General features: G+C 34.3%; 1 protein-coding gene across 9 annotated transcripts in view; it reads right to left on the reverse strand.

The window, feature by feature from the left end:
* Positions 1-13,722, reverse strand: part of MCTP1 (multiple C2 and transmembrane domain containing 1) — a 214,198-nt gene that overhangs the window by 84,294 nt on the left and 116,182 nt on the right. For 8 of the 9 annotated variants that reach the window (XR_010354192.1, XR_010354193.1, XM_064405543.1 and 5 more), the window contains 2 exons: positions 13,407-13,481; positions 11,699-11,818 (listed from right to left, as the gene is read on the reverse strand). Coding sequence is in view for 7 of the 9 variants with exons in the window: in XM_064405543.1 (XP_064261613.1) it covers positions 11,699-11,818; positions 13,407-13,481 (195 nt within the window). In the remaining 2 variants the exon portion in view is untranslated. Of the gene's footprint in view, positions 1-9,267; positions 9,561-11,698; positions 11,819-13,406; positions 13,482-13,722 lie in introns of those variants that run through there. The other variant, XM_064405547.1, reaches the window with a different exon arrangement.

Consider the following 13,722-nt stretch of genomic DNA (forward strand, 5'->3'; position numbering starts at 1 on the left):
GGCTGCTGCTGCTTTGGGGAGAATGGAGGAGTAGGCTTGTGTGTCGGGGTGGGGAGGAAGGGGGGATTAGCTGCATTGTCATTCACTAATGACAGCTGCCGGATGATTAGAAAGCACATTAAGTTCTTAACTTTAACTTTGCTGATCAGCAAGATCAAACTCCTAACACCAAATTGGGGTTTTTTAATATTTAAAAAAAAAAAAAAGAGGAAAAGAGCGAGTTAGCACATTTGCTGCCTAATCAGGATGTAAGGTGGTGAACAAGCACACGGTTGTAAAAATGGACTTTGATGGAATAATATACTTGACTGTTTTGGATTGGCCTCAATAGCATCATTTGCAATGGCTACACATACAGGACTAAGGTTTTAAGCAGTATGAGTTCTTCCAATGAAATTCTGACATTCAAGAACCAACTAACAAAAAGGAAAGTGTATTTAAGTATTTTGACATCATATTCTTCAAGAAGATGGCACTTGAGAACAGCACAGCTCTGCTACATTTACTGTAAGAAAGCAAAACTAAACCAAACTGAAAACTTGTGGAAAAAGAGCTGAGTAGCCTTTATCATGGCTGTTCTCTGAGTAGCCTGTTGATCAAAGCAAATGTACATTAACTTCTGGGAAATGTGCAATTTTTCTATATTGTCCATATAGACAGAAATCTTACTTTAACTCTATGTTTGAAACAGGTTCAAAATAGATGGTTAATGGTAAACCTGTAATGAATGTATTTTCTTGACATTTGGTTGGGGTTTTTTTGTTTGGTTGGTTTTTGTTGTTGGGTTTTCTTTGTTTTGTTGTTGTTGTTGGGGTTTTTTTGGTGGTTTTTTTTTTGTATTTTGTTTGTTTTGTGGGGTTTGGGGTTTTGTTGTTTGGTTTTTTTGGTTGTTTTGGTTTGGATTTTTGATCGTTGTTTATTGTGTGTGGTTTGGGTTGATTTTTTTTTTTAACTTAACCTCTGGCTTTGATACAGCCGCTCTTTGATATGCAAGGGTTACCCAACCATTTAATGGCTTTAACAAACCCTTACTTTCTGCCTCCTATTCTATACAATGTAACCTCTATTTGCACCCAAGTGCTACTAAATTACAGATAAAGTTACAGCAAATTTGTTTTCTCAAAAAAGCAGTGAGGCCTAACATCCCTTGAGTAATAACAGCCTTGCATTTAATTCAGAAGTAGGTCTGGAATAATTTTCCCTCAGAAAAGGCAACAATAGAGCTGTTCTTGCAGGGCTGAATGGGGCATGTCTCAGTTTGCAGGTGTGCAGGTGGTGCAGTGGAGTGGCAGAAGAGTGCCTGACCTGGGTGGGCAGCCCAGGCTCTGGCAGGTAACTCCAGACTGGCCCACCATCTATTGGATGGGGCTGACAGAGCTCTCAACTCTGAAGCAAATAAACATGCTCCAGTAAATCAGTAATTTATAGAGATGTATCTTGCTTATACTGATGAAATCAAAGTAGCTAATAAAAATCTGAAGCACACTTGCAGCAAAGCAGGAATATTAAAACTCCATAAACTACAGCCAAAGCAATTCTTGAATGTGAAATTACTACATTATAAAGACCTACCAGCACACTGCAGTTATTTTCCAAATTTCCAGCTAATGGACTGTAATGAAGAAATAACTTCTTTTTAATGTGTTTCACTGGAGTTGTGTTAAAGAAGCTTCAGGATTAGATTCCCTTTTCTGGCTGATGTGAAGCTGCAGTGCTATGAAGAGAGTGATATAATAGAGAAACAAAGCTCAAGCAAGGCGTTAGTTACCTCTACTGTAAAATAAATCACTCCAATACATTTCCATGTTTACTTGCTGCAATATTTTGATACTATTTCGTAGAGATGAAAATCAAGCACATTTAAGGAACAAGCATTAGGTGTTGTTAATGTGGTCTTATGCTGGTAATCATTGTCTTGGGAAAAGTACACTGTGTTTTATACACTAATGCTACGAAGTGTTTATTAACTCAGACTCCCTCTGCTAACAAGCTTTAAGCAAGTAATAATTAATATGGTGGCAAATATTAAAAAACCTACCTTTAAATTTAACTCATGTTAAAGGAATACATTATCTGCTGGTATTATTTCTTCTTCAAGACAAAAGAGCAACAAGAATATTGTATATGAAACAAAAATTAGTCACTCTTTCTTTTTAAAGAAAAACATGCTTTAATAAACATTATTGGTATCCCTTACAGTATTGATTACCCACTTTCAAAGGAATTAGCTGGTTTTAATTTTAAAAACAGACTTTTCCTGGAAAATGAAGGATTTCTCATTGGAAAATAAAGATTCAAATGCATGCACCTGTGCCTTCTGGTCTGAGATAAGGAAGAGATTTTTTTCTCTGCCTTGTAAATGAGCACCAGGAAGAATCAGAGTGAGAACAGCTAAACAGTCACAAGCACTTAAGAACTGAGGAGAAAGGTAAGGTAATACCAAAAGTTCCAATGACACAATACCAGTTTTAACTCTGTAGTGCTAATAACAACTGTGAGAGTGGTGGTCAATACCAAATAAATAAGACTAAATTATGTTAATTTTTCTATTTTTGAAAATCAGTGGGTTTTCCATACAGTACTTGTATACCTGGAAAGCAGTTGTTTCTTGTAACTTCAGAGCAACAGTAATAGTGTAGATTTTATTCATGAAAATGTACAAACTCACAGATCTGCCATACAGTTGTAAGTCAATTCAACATCAGCTACAGCCATTTGGTTTACAGCGATCAATTGTTTTTTCTCTTCAGTAACAATTGGAGTCCCAGCTCTAGTTATTTCTACTGGTGTTAATACTTACCCTGGAATAAATACAATCTGCCACTGAACCCAAAATAAACAATACTTTTTAAATTGTCACCTTGTTTATTGCAAAATATTAAACAGATTGCATGTATAAACATGTCTTTTTTTTCTTTCTAAGAGTAAATAAGCTAAAAAAAAAAAAAGGAAAAAACCTGCTTTCATCAAACAAATGGTTATGACATTTACAGTCTTTTTACTTCAAGGTCAACTGAAATTCTTCTTTCCTGCAGAAGTTAAATCACTTAAGCATGATACTTGGTAAAAATTTAACATTCTGTCCACACTGTTAAGTTTCCACGTATTAAAAAACTATCTAGACGACACTGTTTCTTACACTGATGCTTAATTAAAATGATCTTTGAGGCAGTTTTTGCTCCTCTTTATATTGTCATGACCAGTACAAGAAGTTACTGTGCAAGATGGACCATTGCAAACATGCAGGCTTTACCAGTGGTGTGGCTAAAGCTACAAGAATATTTTCTTCACAAAACTGCAAACACATGTTTGGCCTTTAACTGAGAAATTTAAGAAAACATTGTGCCTGGATAGTAATTTGTATGATTCACCTTTGTCACCAAGATTTTAGGTGCTGCCTTGGGAAGGATAGGAGAAAAGCACATATACAAGTAGTTCAGGAAAGCACTAGTTTTTGGAAAATGTTTTAATCTTTCAGGGATGGAAAACAACCTGAGTGGAAACCTCATTAACCTTGACTGGCACTATACATTAAAAATTATGCTAATAAACTGCTGTATAGGTCATACATAATTTAGCAGAAAAGTAAAAATATCCAAACTTTTTAAACTTCATAAGTGTTTTTTTCTGCAACAGCGCCCTTCAGAGATTTGTCCCCTTGACATTAAAACCGTCTGCTCAGTACACAGACTTGTTATTCCATATAAGGGACAACTTCTAGTGCTACGGCTTTTTCACACTCTGTCACAAGGGAATTTCCCTGTCTCACAAAAAAAAAACCGATTGTAAAAGACCACTGCTTTCACAGGACTTCCCTACATATCTCAGTGGAGTTGCACTGGAAACAAAGCTTCTTGCATTGCAAGTCCACCTCACATGTGGGGTATCATCATCACCACAAACAGCATCACCACCCACCAGGGATCTACAAGAACAAAACAAGCTTTCAAACACTTTCCAGGTCCAAACCATACATTTATGGAATGGGAAGCATGCAGCATCTCTCTTTTGCTAAAAACATAGGATAAAGCTAGGTGTGGCAGACACTTCCTCTTTAGGAAAAAGAGACAAAACTTCACATGTAAAGTTTTGCAATGATGACTTAGGGTTGTTTTTGTTTTGTTTTGTTTTGTTTTGTTTTTTAAGGCTTTACTTACATCATGAATAAAAGCAATTACTGTTAGTCATATAGCATTATGTAGCACACATATAGCAGACACAACCTATGCTCTAAGGCTTTTTTCTATGTTAACAGCCTGGATTTCCCATTCAGCTACCAAAACTGAAATTATAAAATTGTGAGTTAAGCAATATAAGCAATATAAATATATTTCTTATGCATATCTGATATGTTACAAAATGGTCTAAAGTGTTTTTACTCCAGTAAAATCCAGCACATTGAAAATTCTTCCACTGTGACACTTATGTCATCCCCTACCAGCTATGTACCTACTAAAGAAACAACTACTCTACAGGAATAAGTACACTGAAGATTCCTTAAGGAGCAATAGGAAGAAACTGGTAGATTAATTTCTGAATTTAATTTCTGTCCTTTCTAAGCCTTTTGCACACTGTATTTTCAAAAAATTTGAAACAATTGCTTCTCTGTCTGATTTACCTTACTTGAGGTTTTTTTTTACCAAAACACAACATACCTGCTTCTTTACTACACTGCTACTTTTGGCAAACCCATAACATGACATTATTTTAACTACTGAATGGCCCAGAGAAATCAGTGTGTCCTACAGTTCTTTCATTTCAAAACAAACCTTATAATACCCATTCCTACTAAAATAAAAAGGAAGTAAAACACTCTGTAATGTGACTTTATAATGTGTTGGTTCTCATAATACTTATCATTAAAAGATGATGAAAAAGAGGTCTTATAACTCAACCATGTGCAGTATCTAAGTCATGAAAGTTTAAATGCCAAGATCTTCTGAGATAACTGTGAAATGGCACCTCAGGGAACTGGAGGATGATAGGGTACACAACTACCTTAGAATACCCAAGCTACTTAGTAATTATCCAAATTCAGTGTCAATGATGTCTGAATTCCTTCAAGTGCAAAGTTTTTAATTCAATACTTTTTTATGCAATGAGGAGAGTGCAAGTAAGAACTGGTGATGCAATGCAAGCCGTCTCTGTGAGCCCAGTGGTCCACTCTGCTACTCCTCCAGTAAACCAGGCAGTGGAGGACTGTCTTGTACTTACCTTGGGTTATCAGAAACATCCTGCATAGTAAGACTGCAACTCACACTAATTGGCTGCCCAGATTTTTAGTCACATTACTGTCTTAACAGGAAATCTAAGCTTGTTTTTAGAACTTTTTAGGTAATCCTAAACAGACCTTTTGGAGTATCAAACTATAATAGCATTCAAAAAGATCTGGTAGTTAAATATTTCCAGAATATTGTCAGCTTTCTAAGGAGAATATGTGGGAAAAATGGTATAGTATTGAAGGAAGAGTTTAAGACATGGGATACCAATGTTTTATGCTGCTGTCGACTCCTGTTTGATAAAACACAAAATAAGGAAAGTAATTCCCCACACAGCATATGTGTGGGGGACACATATAAGATTATGCAGAAACTAAGAACAGCATCTAGTTAGGTACTAAAATGTATATGCAGGAAAAATAAACGCCTAAGGGAGCAATTAAAATGCTTAAAGGTAGAGCTAGTGCCATTTTAGACACCCTTGGGTGGGCACCCCAGTCACCTGGATGGTAATGGCAGAAATGACAGAGAACCTAAGAGAGACACATACTCTTCTGGGACAGCAGCTGGACGGCACACAGGATGCTCTACATTACTGAAAATGGCACAGGTCTGTGTTGGACAATAAATCTCAGTGTTAGACTGGTTTAGCAAGTATGCAGGCACTCTGTGAAGAAAGTAAAATGATAGTGACTTTTTATAAACAAAATAAAATATTTAAAGAGGCTTTTACATATACAAATATTCCTGAGTCTATCTTTGTATCAGATTTGCAAACACACAATTTATGAAACAAAAGAAATGGACTGATAACACCAGTTTTTCCACACCACTATCATTACTTATTTGTTATAGGTAAGAGGTGTATATTAATCATAGCTGGTGCTGGTATGTTCTTTCAGTATTAATGGCTAATGGATCTCTTTGGTCCTATATACCAGGTTCTGTTATTTTTTTCTTTCCTATTCCACCTTCTAAAGCCTGGCAAAAAGGCTAGCTAAGTGTTATAAAATGCTTAAATTCCACTGTAACTTTGAAGAGGTCCAACATTAGTTCTGCTGATATATAGAAAATCAGGGGGAGAGGAAACAGAACTTAGAGCACTTTTCTTTTTGTCTGCTTTACTTTGGAAAAAAAACACCACCAAACCCCACAGCAGTCCTGTCCACTTATTCTTCTAACCTGTTGGTGTGGATACAGATGACAAAAAGCTGAAAGACTCTTACACATGTGTGTAACATGCATCAGAAATTAATCTTGTTCCTGGCCTTGCCATTGTCGTGTCACTTTACCTCTACAAATCTCTCTTTTGACAACAGGCAGTTTTGACAGCAACAACAATTTTTGGAAAGGCTTTTTTTTGGGAGATAAGAAAAGCTTTTCTACCTTACCAGCACTTATTCAAATTTCAAATTCTAGACAAGAGATTGCAAGGACAATTTGAAGATACATTTCACCTAGGTTTAGGAAAAAAAGCTATTTGAGGGTTGTATCCTCAATAATGGTATCCACAATGGGAACATCGACAAGTTTTTTAACAGATGTGGAATTCTGATTCTCTTACAATTACAGTGTCAAAAAATAAGGAAAATACGTAATAATTACAAAAAATGCATTCCAACCCCTGATGGTATCATATCAGATCTCTCTGGAAACATAACCTTTGTTTTTCTTCGAGTGACATTGCTTCCAAAATACACAGTAGTGATTGTTTCCCTTTTTATTGAGGAAAAGCTCAGTAAATTTAAAAAATTGCTTTGCTGTCTCATATCCTTCTAGGAACCAGTTCTTTTAAATCTTGTTTCCTTTTAAATTAATTAGTTGACAACTCCAGAACTAAATGTTGTATGTGCAAGAGAGCTAACACTTAATCAAAAGCTAGGGACACTATTATTTTCACACATGAATTCTGTAGTGTTAGAAGACAAAGTGAAGGTGAGTTAGAACTGACAAATGACTTGGATGCAGGGAGAGTAATTTTATCAATATTTGAGAGGCTGAGGAAAAAAGAAAGAAAAGCATCTTCTCTGTGTGTGCATGTACACATATAGAATGAATGAAAGGAATAAGAACAGGAGTAGGAGAATGTGTTCATAAAAACCTTTAATTTGAGGCTAACATGTATGTTCATTGTGTGAGGGCACTCTGCTTCCAAGTGAGAAATGAAATAAGTTTATTTTATGAGTAATACTTAAATGTTCAAGTAGGCAAATAAGTATCTTACTGAGGCCATTTTGGGATATCAAACACTTGGAAGATTATGCATTTCCTCATAGTCCATGTTGAGTGTACCTCTAAGTAAAATACATGGTTCTCTTTAGTTACTCAGTTATGAAAAATACCTTAAAGGCAAGGAAGTATATATTTTTGATAATGCGCATCTTAAACTTTTCATTAAACTACCAAATTTAAATTATAACTTTTTGTGCACTCTGACATTTTTGTCTGGCATTTCCATTAATTTTGCAACATACATAGCTGAAATGTTAACTGATCAATACATTGTCTCTCTCCTGTTGCACTAGAGCAAAGCTCCCTAAGGACCACAGAGCAGTACAGAAATTAAATGTGTATCAAATGTTACTGTTAAACGCAGCAGTACTTACTGTATAATGACTGAAATGGTTAGAAGAATTCCAAATGGACAGATGTTAATACAAATTATTTACAATCCCATTTCAAGACTAAAGTTTGTCCCATAAAATAATTCACTGACTCATAGCGCAGTGTGTCCTTTTACTGATAGCCCCATTGTCCAATTATTTTTCTGCTCATTACAGTGAGAATTGCTAGTATCGGGAAAAAAGTATACACATCTTTTTCCCCTCATGTTGTACCCACTGACATGTATAATAACAGAAATGTCTGGTTGAGAAGCTGATGGAAATTAGGCCAAACTTAGCAGACATTTCAGTGCCCACAGTGGATTAATCTGAAGAAAAAAATCCACTTTTGCATAATTTACTAAAGTTCTTCCTCCTGAAATGTACCGTATTAATTACCAATAGTAATAAAAAAAATTAACTACTATATACTTCAAAGGTCTGTTTTAAACAGAGAAAAATATGTGATTTTATAGCAAATGGTCTCTATATTCTGGATTTCCCATTGTATTTAGGTCTTAAGAAGCATAAATGTAAGTACGTAACACATTCTTGATCAGCCTAGATATGTGATATAATAAAGCTGTTCTGAAACTCAAATATTAAATTAATATTGTTGCTATGCACTTCCTTTATTTAATAGGAAAAAAAATACAAAAAAGCAGGAGAGAATATAGAATTATCATATTGCTCTAATAAAGTCATACACTAACCTGATCAACCTATAGTGCATGAGGTATTTATTAATATCTTTAAGTATCTGAAAAATAACAGCTATTAATACATCCCAGTTATATCACCATGACAGTTATATATATACATATATGTATATAATGTTTTTTCTGCTGTGAATTACCAAAGCATAAAAAACAGAAATGGAGTGAAAACTCTCAATTATTCAGACAAAATCCTCAGTGAAGGTGGTGAGCTTATGAAGTTTAATAGAAACAGGTAAAATAATGTTTAGTTGAGGAAATGCATCATCTAGAACATTAAAAACATAACTTGGAGTTTCTGTTATGTCTATGAACAGCACAGGCAACACTGGTCATTGAGCTGATGCCTTTGGACAGATTTTGGGAAGAATAATCCTAAAACATCAATACAGCTTTCTGTACCTAAAATATCCCAAATAATGAAAAAGTTTGAGACAGATAAGCTCAGGAGTATAAATAATCACCAAGCCCTTTCAATGAACATTGTTAGCCTTGGTGACTAACAGTGTGACTCTCCAAGAAGAATGATTTTAAAAAGAACTGCATATGAAGCAGATAACTGTAACTTGTTATAGTTAACATATTAATCAAAGTTTTCTGTAGGTTTCCAAGAGTAGTTCTCCTTTCCTGATCTATGTTAGAAATTACATTTTCAAAAACTGATCTATTCTGCCAGAATTTCTTCACCTGTGGTCCCCCAAATCCCCATCAGAAAGAAAAGTCACATGGTAAAAAAGTATCTATAATTGTAACACCAAGAACATGGGACATTGGGGGATACAAAAAATCAACACTTACATAGGCAACTTAGGTGAAATGACTGTAACTCTGTATCAGGATGCACCCATCACAGTACATTTTCAAATCCAACAGGATGAGGAAATGGTTAGTTTAAAGCTTTACTTTTCATATGTTGTTTCTTAGTCTGGCTAAAGGGCTGAAAACCTCCAGAACAGCCCATTTCTCATCTTGTTTCTGGAACTGACATTTCAGTGTGAGATTTTCTAGCCCCTAGAAGACAACTTCACAAGAAGATATAATTTGTATAATAGTGATGAGAAAATGAAACATATATGTACATTTATTTTATACATTCTATTAAATTCAAATGTAACCTTTGTGCAAGTATAATTCATCATAACACAAGCAAGTGGATCACTCTCGAGATTTCAACAGCCTATGAAAGTCCAGAAACCATCTAAACCCAAAGCTTATAATCAGGATAAAAATTCACATATATTTGACTTGGCCAGCAAAGGCTTCTTTTGCCTGACAGAGAAATGATTTGATCCTTGAAGAGGATAACATCAGGTTAAAAAGCACAGAATGCACTTTGGATGCAGAACTGGAATACATCTGTACTATCACAGCAGTAATATAATCATAAAAATTTACTGCAACACCTACATAAGCAGAAAAATATCCTGTAAGAAAACCAAGAAAACATATATATATATATATATATATATATATATATATATATATGTCTCTATATAAATAGGTATGAAAAATATGAACGTATCTACAAAAATATAACCAGGAAAATGTTTCTACTGCAATACGCTGTAACTATAATAATAACATATTACTAATTATTGACCTCCCTACTTAAATTCTGTTTTACATACTACTACTACTTATTATCACACTGATTTTTTTTTCTATGACCAGAAACAATTACAGTTTAACAACAACATCACTACTTCCATGGCCACAGCAGTGTGCCATGGGGGAGAAAAAAAAAGCCCAAAGATTAGGACGTCTTTTCATTTTCCTTGCTTCCACTGGCAACAGCTGAGTGTTCCATATCCATATTAAAATCTGACTTAGAGTGATGAATACTTACTGAAGCAGTAATAGCAATATGAACATTTGAGTTTTGTGTTGAAACCTGCATTTTCCTATGAAGTGTTGATAAATTTTAACTGAAATGATAGATCACATTTCTACAACAAATAGTAGCAAGCATATTTTATCTTTCCACACAGTGCTATTACTACATACATTGGTAAAAGTACAACCCCCTGGCTCTTTGAATAGCACATGTATCTCTTGTACTCCCAATGAACATGGCAACCAAGAGTTTAACAAACAACACAGTAAAAATGGAGCCTTGCAGAGAACGGAGAATGTACGGAGAATCTTTTTGCAAAACAGCCTGAGTTAGTGACAGACCCAACTATCCCATTTTACTGTACAGCCAGCTACCAATGCCTGTTTGATTTCTTCAAATTTGAGGCACCTGACCTTCAGGCACCTAAGTAAAAGGTACTGTCACCGGATGATGTCCATAGTTATTCAAAATTATACCAAAACCCTTCCCTGTTCATAATCATAGAGGAGCAGATACTAATCTCAGTATCTCTAAGCCTATTAAAAAAACTTAGAAATTACAGAAACTATGTCCATGCATACATTTTTACTCTGTAATGAAAAAAATAATGGTCTTGTTTGTAGCTCTTATGATTTTAAAAATAAAGAGGTATTTATCTGGGTAACACAATGCAATCTACAACTGTGCTTGGAATTCTTAAAATTTAACAGAAAAATAAGGTGAATACTAAAGAAAATAATGTTCCTGAAGAAACAGCAATTTTGTTTAAATAGCTAAAAAAAAATTCACTTAAAACCATTCACCAAAAACTATGACCAGAGCTTGCTATCTAAAAGGTACTAGTTGGTTTGCATTTGTGGTTTTAAAATTGGGTTTGTCTTATTTTGGTGGATTTTTTTTTTTTTTTATCTAGGAACACCACCTTTGAATAATTAGTTATCAAAAATACTTTGAGAGTCATTATTCAATATGTAAGGGGACCAAACAAAATTTCATGGACATAATTTGGGAGAAGCTTAAAATATATTATCCATAGTTCACTGACTCTAGTTTGATTTTCATCACCTGCTTGCACCTTATATAATCAATTACTTTTTTACTATAAATATACAATTATAAATTTTTAAAAAACCCACTCTATCTTGTTTGTGTGACATTTTAAACTTAATTACTTTTTAAAAAAACTGAATAAACATGACTTATGACATTATGGCAATGCGAACTTCTAAATAAATTAAAACAAAACCACCAAGCTACACAGTATTGTCTCTCAGTCTAGAACACAAAGACACTGGGATGATTAAAATAGTATAAAGAAGATCATACCAAAAAAGCAGCTAGACTTCTTGGTGGAGAATCCCAGTCAAAACAACTGCTAATATAGCAGACAGAAGTAACGAGCGCCATGATACAATGCTTCATCCGGATGAAGTTCCTTAACAGTAGCTGTTAAAAAGATAAAAGATTGAAAAAATTTCAAAACCCCAAAAAGTTTCAGGAGAGGCTCACACTAACAATACTGTCATTCTCAATTTGGGTGAAAGGCTGAGAAAATATTATATATTATATATATTATACATATAGCTCTCTAGCTCACAAATTGAGCAAGTTAGTTTAAAATCTGAGACTAGGAAGAGAGAGAATTTGTTGATTGTGTCAATTGGCATTTGTTCAATTTAATTCTAGATGGTATAAAAATTGTTCATCAATCAAAAGCCACTTGCAAAATTTCACGAATTATTTTGTTAATTAGATTTCAGTTTCATTAAGCCTTCAACAAATGTTGGCCATTTTTAATAAAAAGATGCTGCAGGACACTAACCTGAAGCCATTCAACTTACTGCTCTAATATAATTAAGATATCAGCACCATTTAACATTTTTAACAAATTTGTCTGCTGTGATGTATTTTGAAAGCACTCTTTTAAGTATTTACCAAAGTAATCTATATACTTTCAAATTACATATATGTAAGACATAACAACTCTAAGTTTTGATTCAAGAAAATGTACTTAAATCCTCTAAAATGGCAACACTTCACCACAAAAAGTGAGCAAACCAGTGAATGATTTGTGTACTGAGACACATAGAAAATGGTCACTCCTACTGCCATCTGCAAAAGTCACAATGCCATTTTCATTTATGAAAGTGGGAAGAAGAATGTATCTTGAGTAAAAGGCTTTGTTGCTTCTTTGCTGGAATGGTAGTGACAAATTCAGCTTTAGTAACTACATTACTCAAAATTGCAAATGAGGAAATATTTTGCCTCTTGAAATATTTTTATTTATGAACTATATCATAAACTGATATGAAATTCATCCAGCAGGTAATTTAAACCATGCTTCAGTATACAAGCTTTCAGAAAAAAAGAAAGCAGTTCTCAGACCTTTGACTTTTCACGGAAAACAACAAAAATCTTGTTCCCATAGTTCAACAAATTCTCTCCATGTAAGATACAACATTTGTGGAACAAGAAAAAATGAGTCCAAAGTAGTTTGAGTGCAGAAAAATATGTGTGTTTAAATATTTCTTTACAAAAGCATTAAAATTGTGTGTAGAAAAATATCCAGAGAAAAAAGAAAGAGTTAAAACATTTCCTATTCCTGGGATTCCAAACAATTTCAGTCTGCTATCACCATTGATGCAGACCTTACTCAAGTAACTTCCTTGAAATTTGGCTAAAAGAATGATGACTCTTTACCTTGCAACAAATGGAGAGCTTTTGGGTCAAAGTTAACAGCAAAAATTTATGCAAGACTTATTTTACATGCACCTGTGCAATAATCTGATATGTGTGAAACCTGATGGTTTCAACTGTTCTTATTCATGTATTTCATGGAAATTAGACAGCAATTTATAGAGGAGACACATTAAACCCATGTATTCTGTTTCTTACTTCTCAACCTATCATATTCTTTTGTAAACACATAATGAAAATGTTATTCTTTACTCTCAGCAGTATGATACCAGATATTTGAATGTGCACACTTGATATTAAGGACTTTAGAAGGGATTAGTGTTTCCTTACTCTTTACCTGTTTAGACAGTCTGTCTTCCTCTTCAATGTACTTCTGTTCTTTGGGCATTAAGGTTCGTATGCTGGCTTTCACCTATGCATTAAAATGCATGTTAGTATTTCAAGTTTACTTGCTCCTCACTAGTTACACAAGCTTCAATTCACAAAATTTACCAAGTTTCAAAGTCATGGCTGCCAAGCTCAGGACACATAAGCATACACAGAGACAAGAGTTGCTGCTCTGTACATTAGCAGCAATACCAGCAGCAGCAACAAAAAGAGTGGGTGTGCCAAGCAGTGGCAGAAGAGTATTCTGTAGTATACATCAAGGCTTA

The sequence above is a fragment of the Passer domesticus genome, chromosome Z, assembly GCF_036417665.1.
Source record: "Passer domesticus isolate bPasDom1 chromosome Z, bPasDom1.hap1, whole genome shotgun sequence".
Taxonomy (NCBI): domain Eukaryota; kingdom Metazoa; phylum Chordata; class Aves; order Passeriformes; family Passeridae; genus Passer; species Passer domesticus.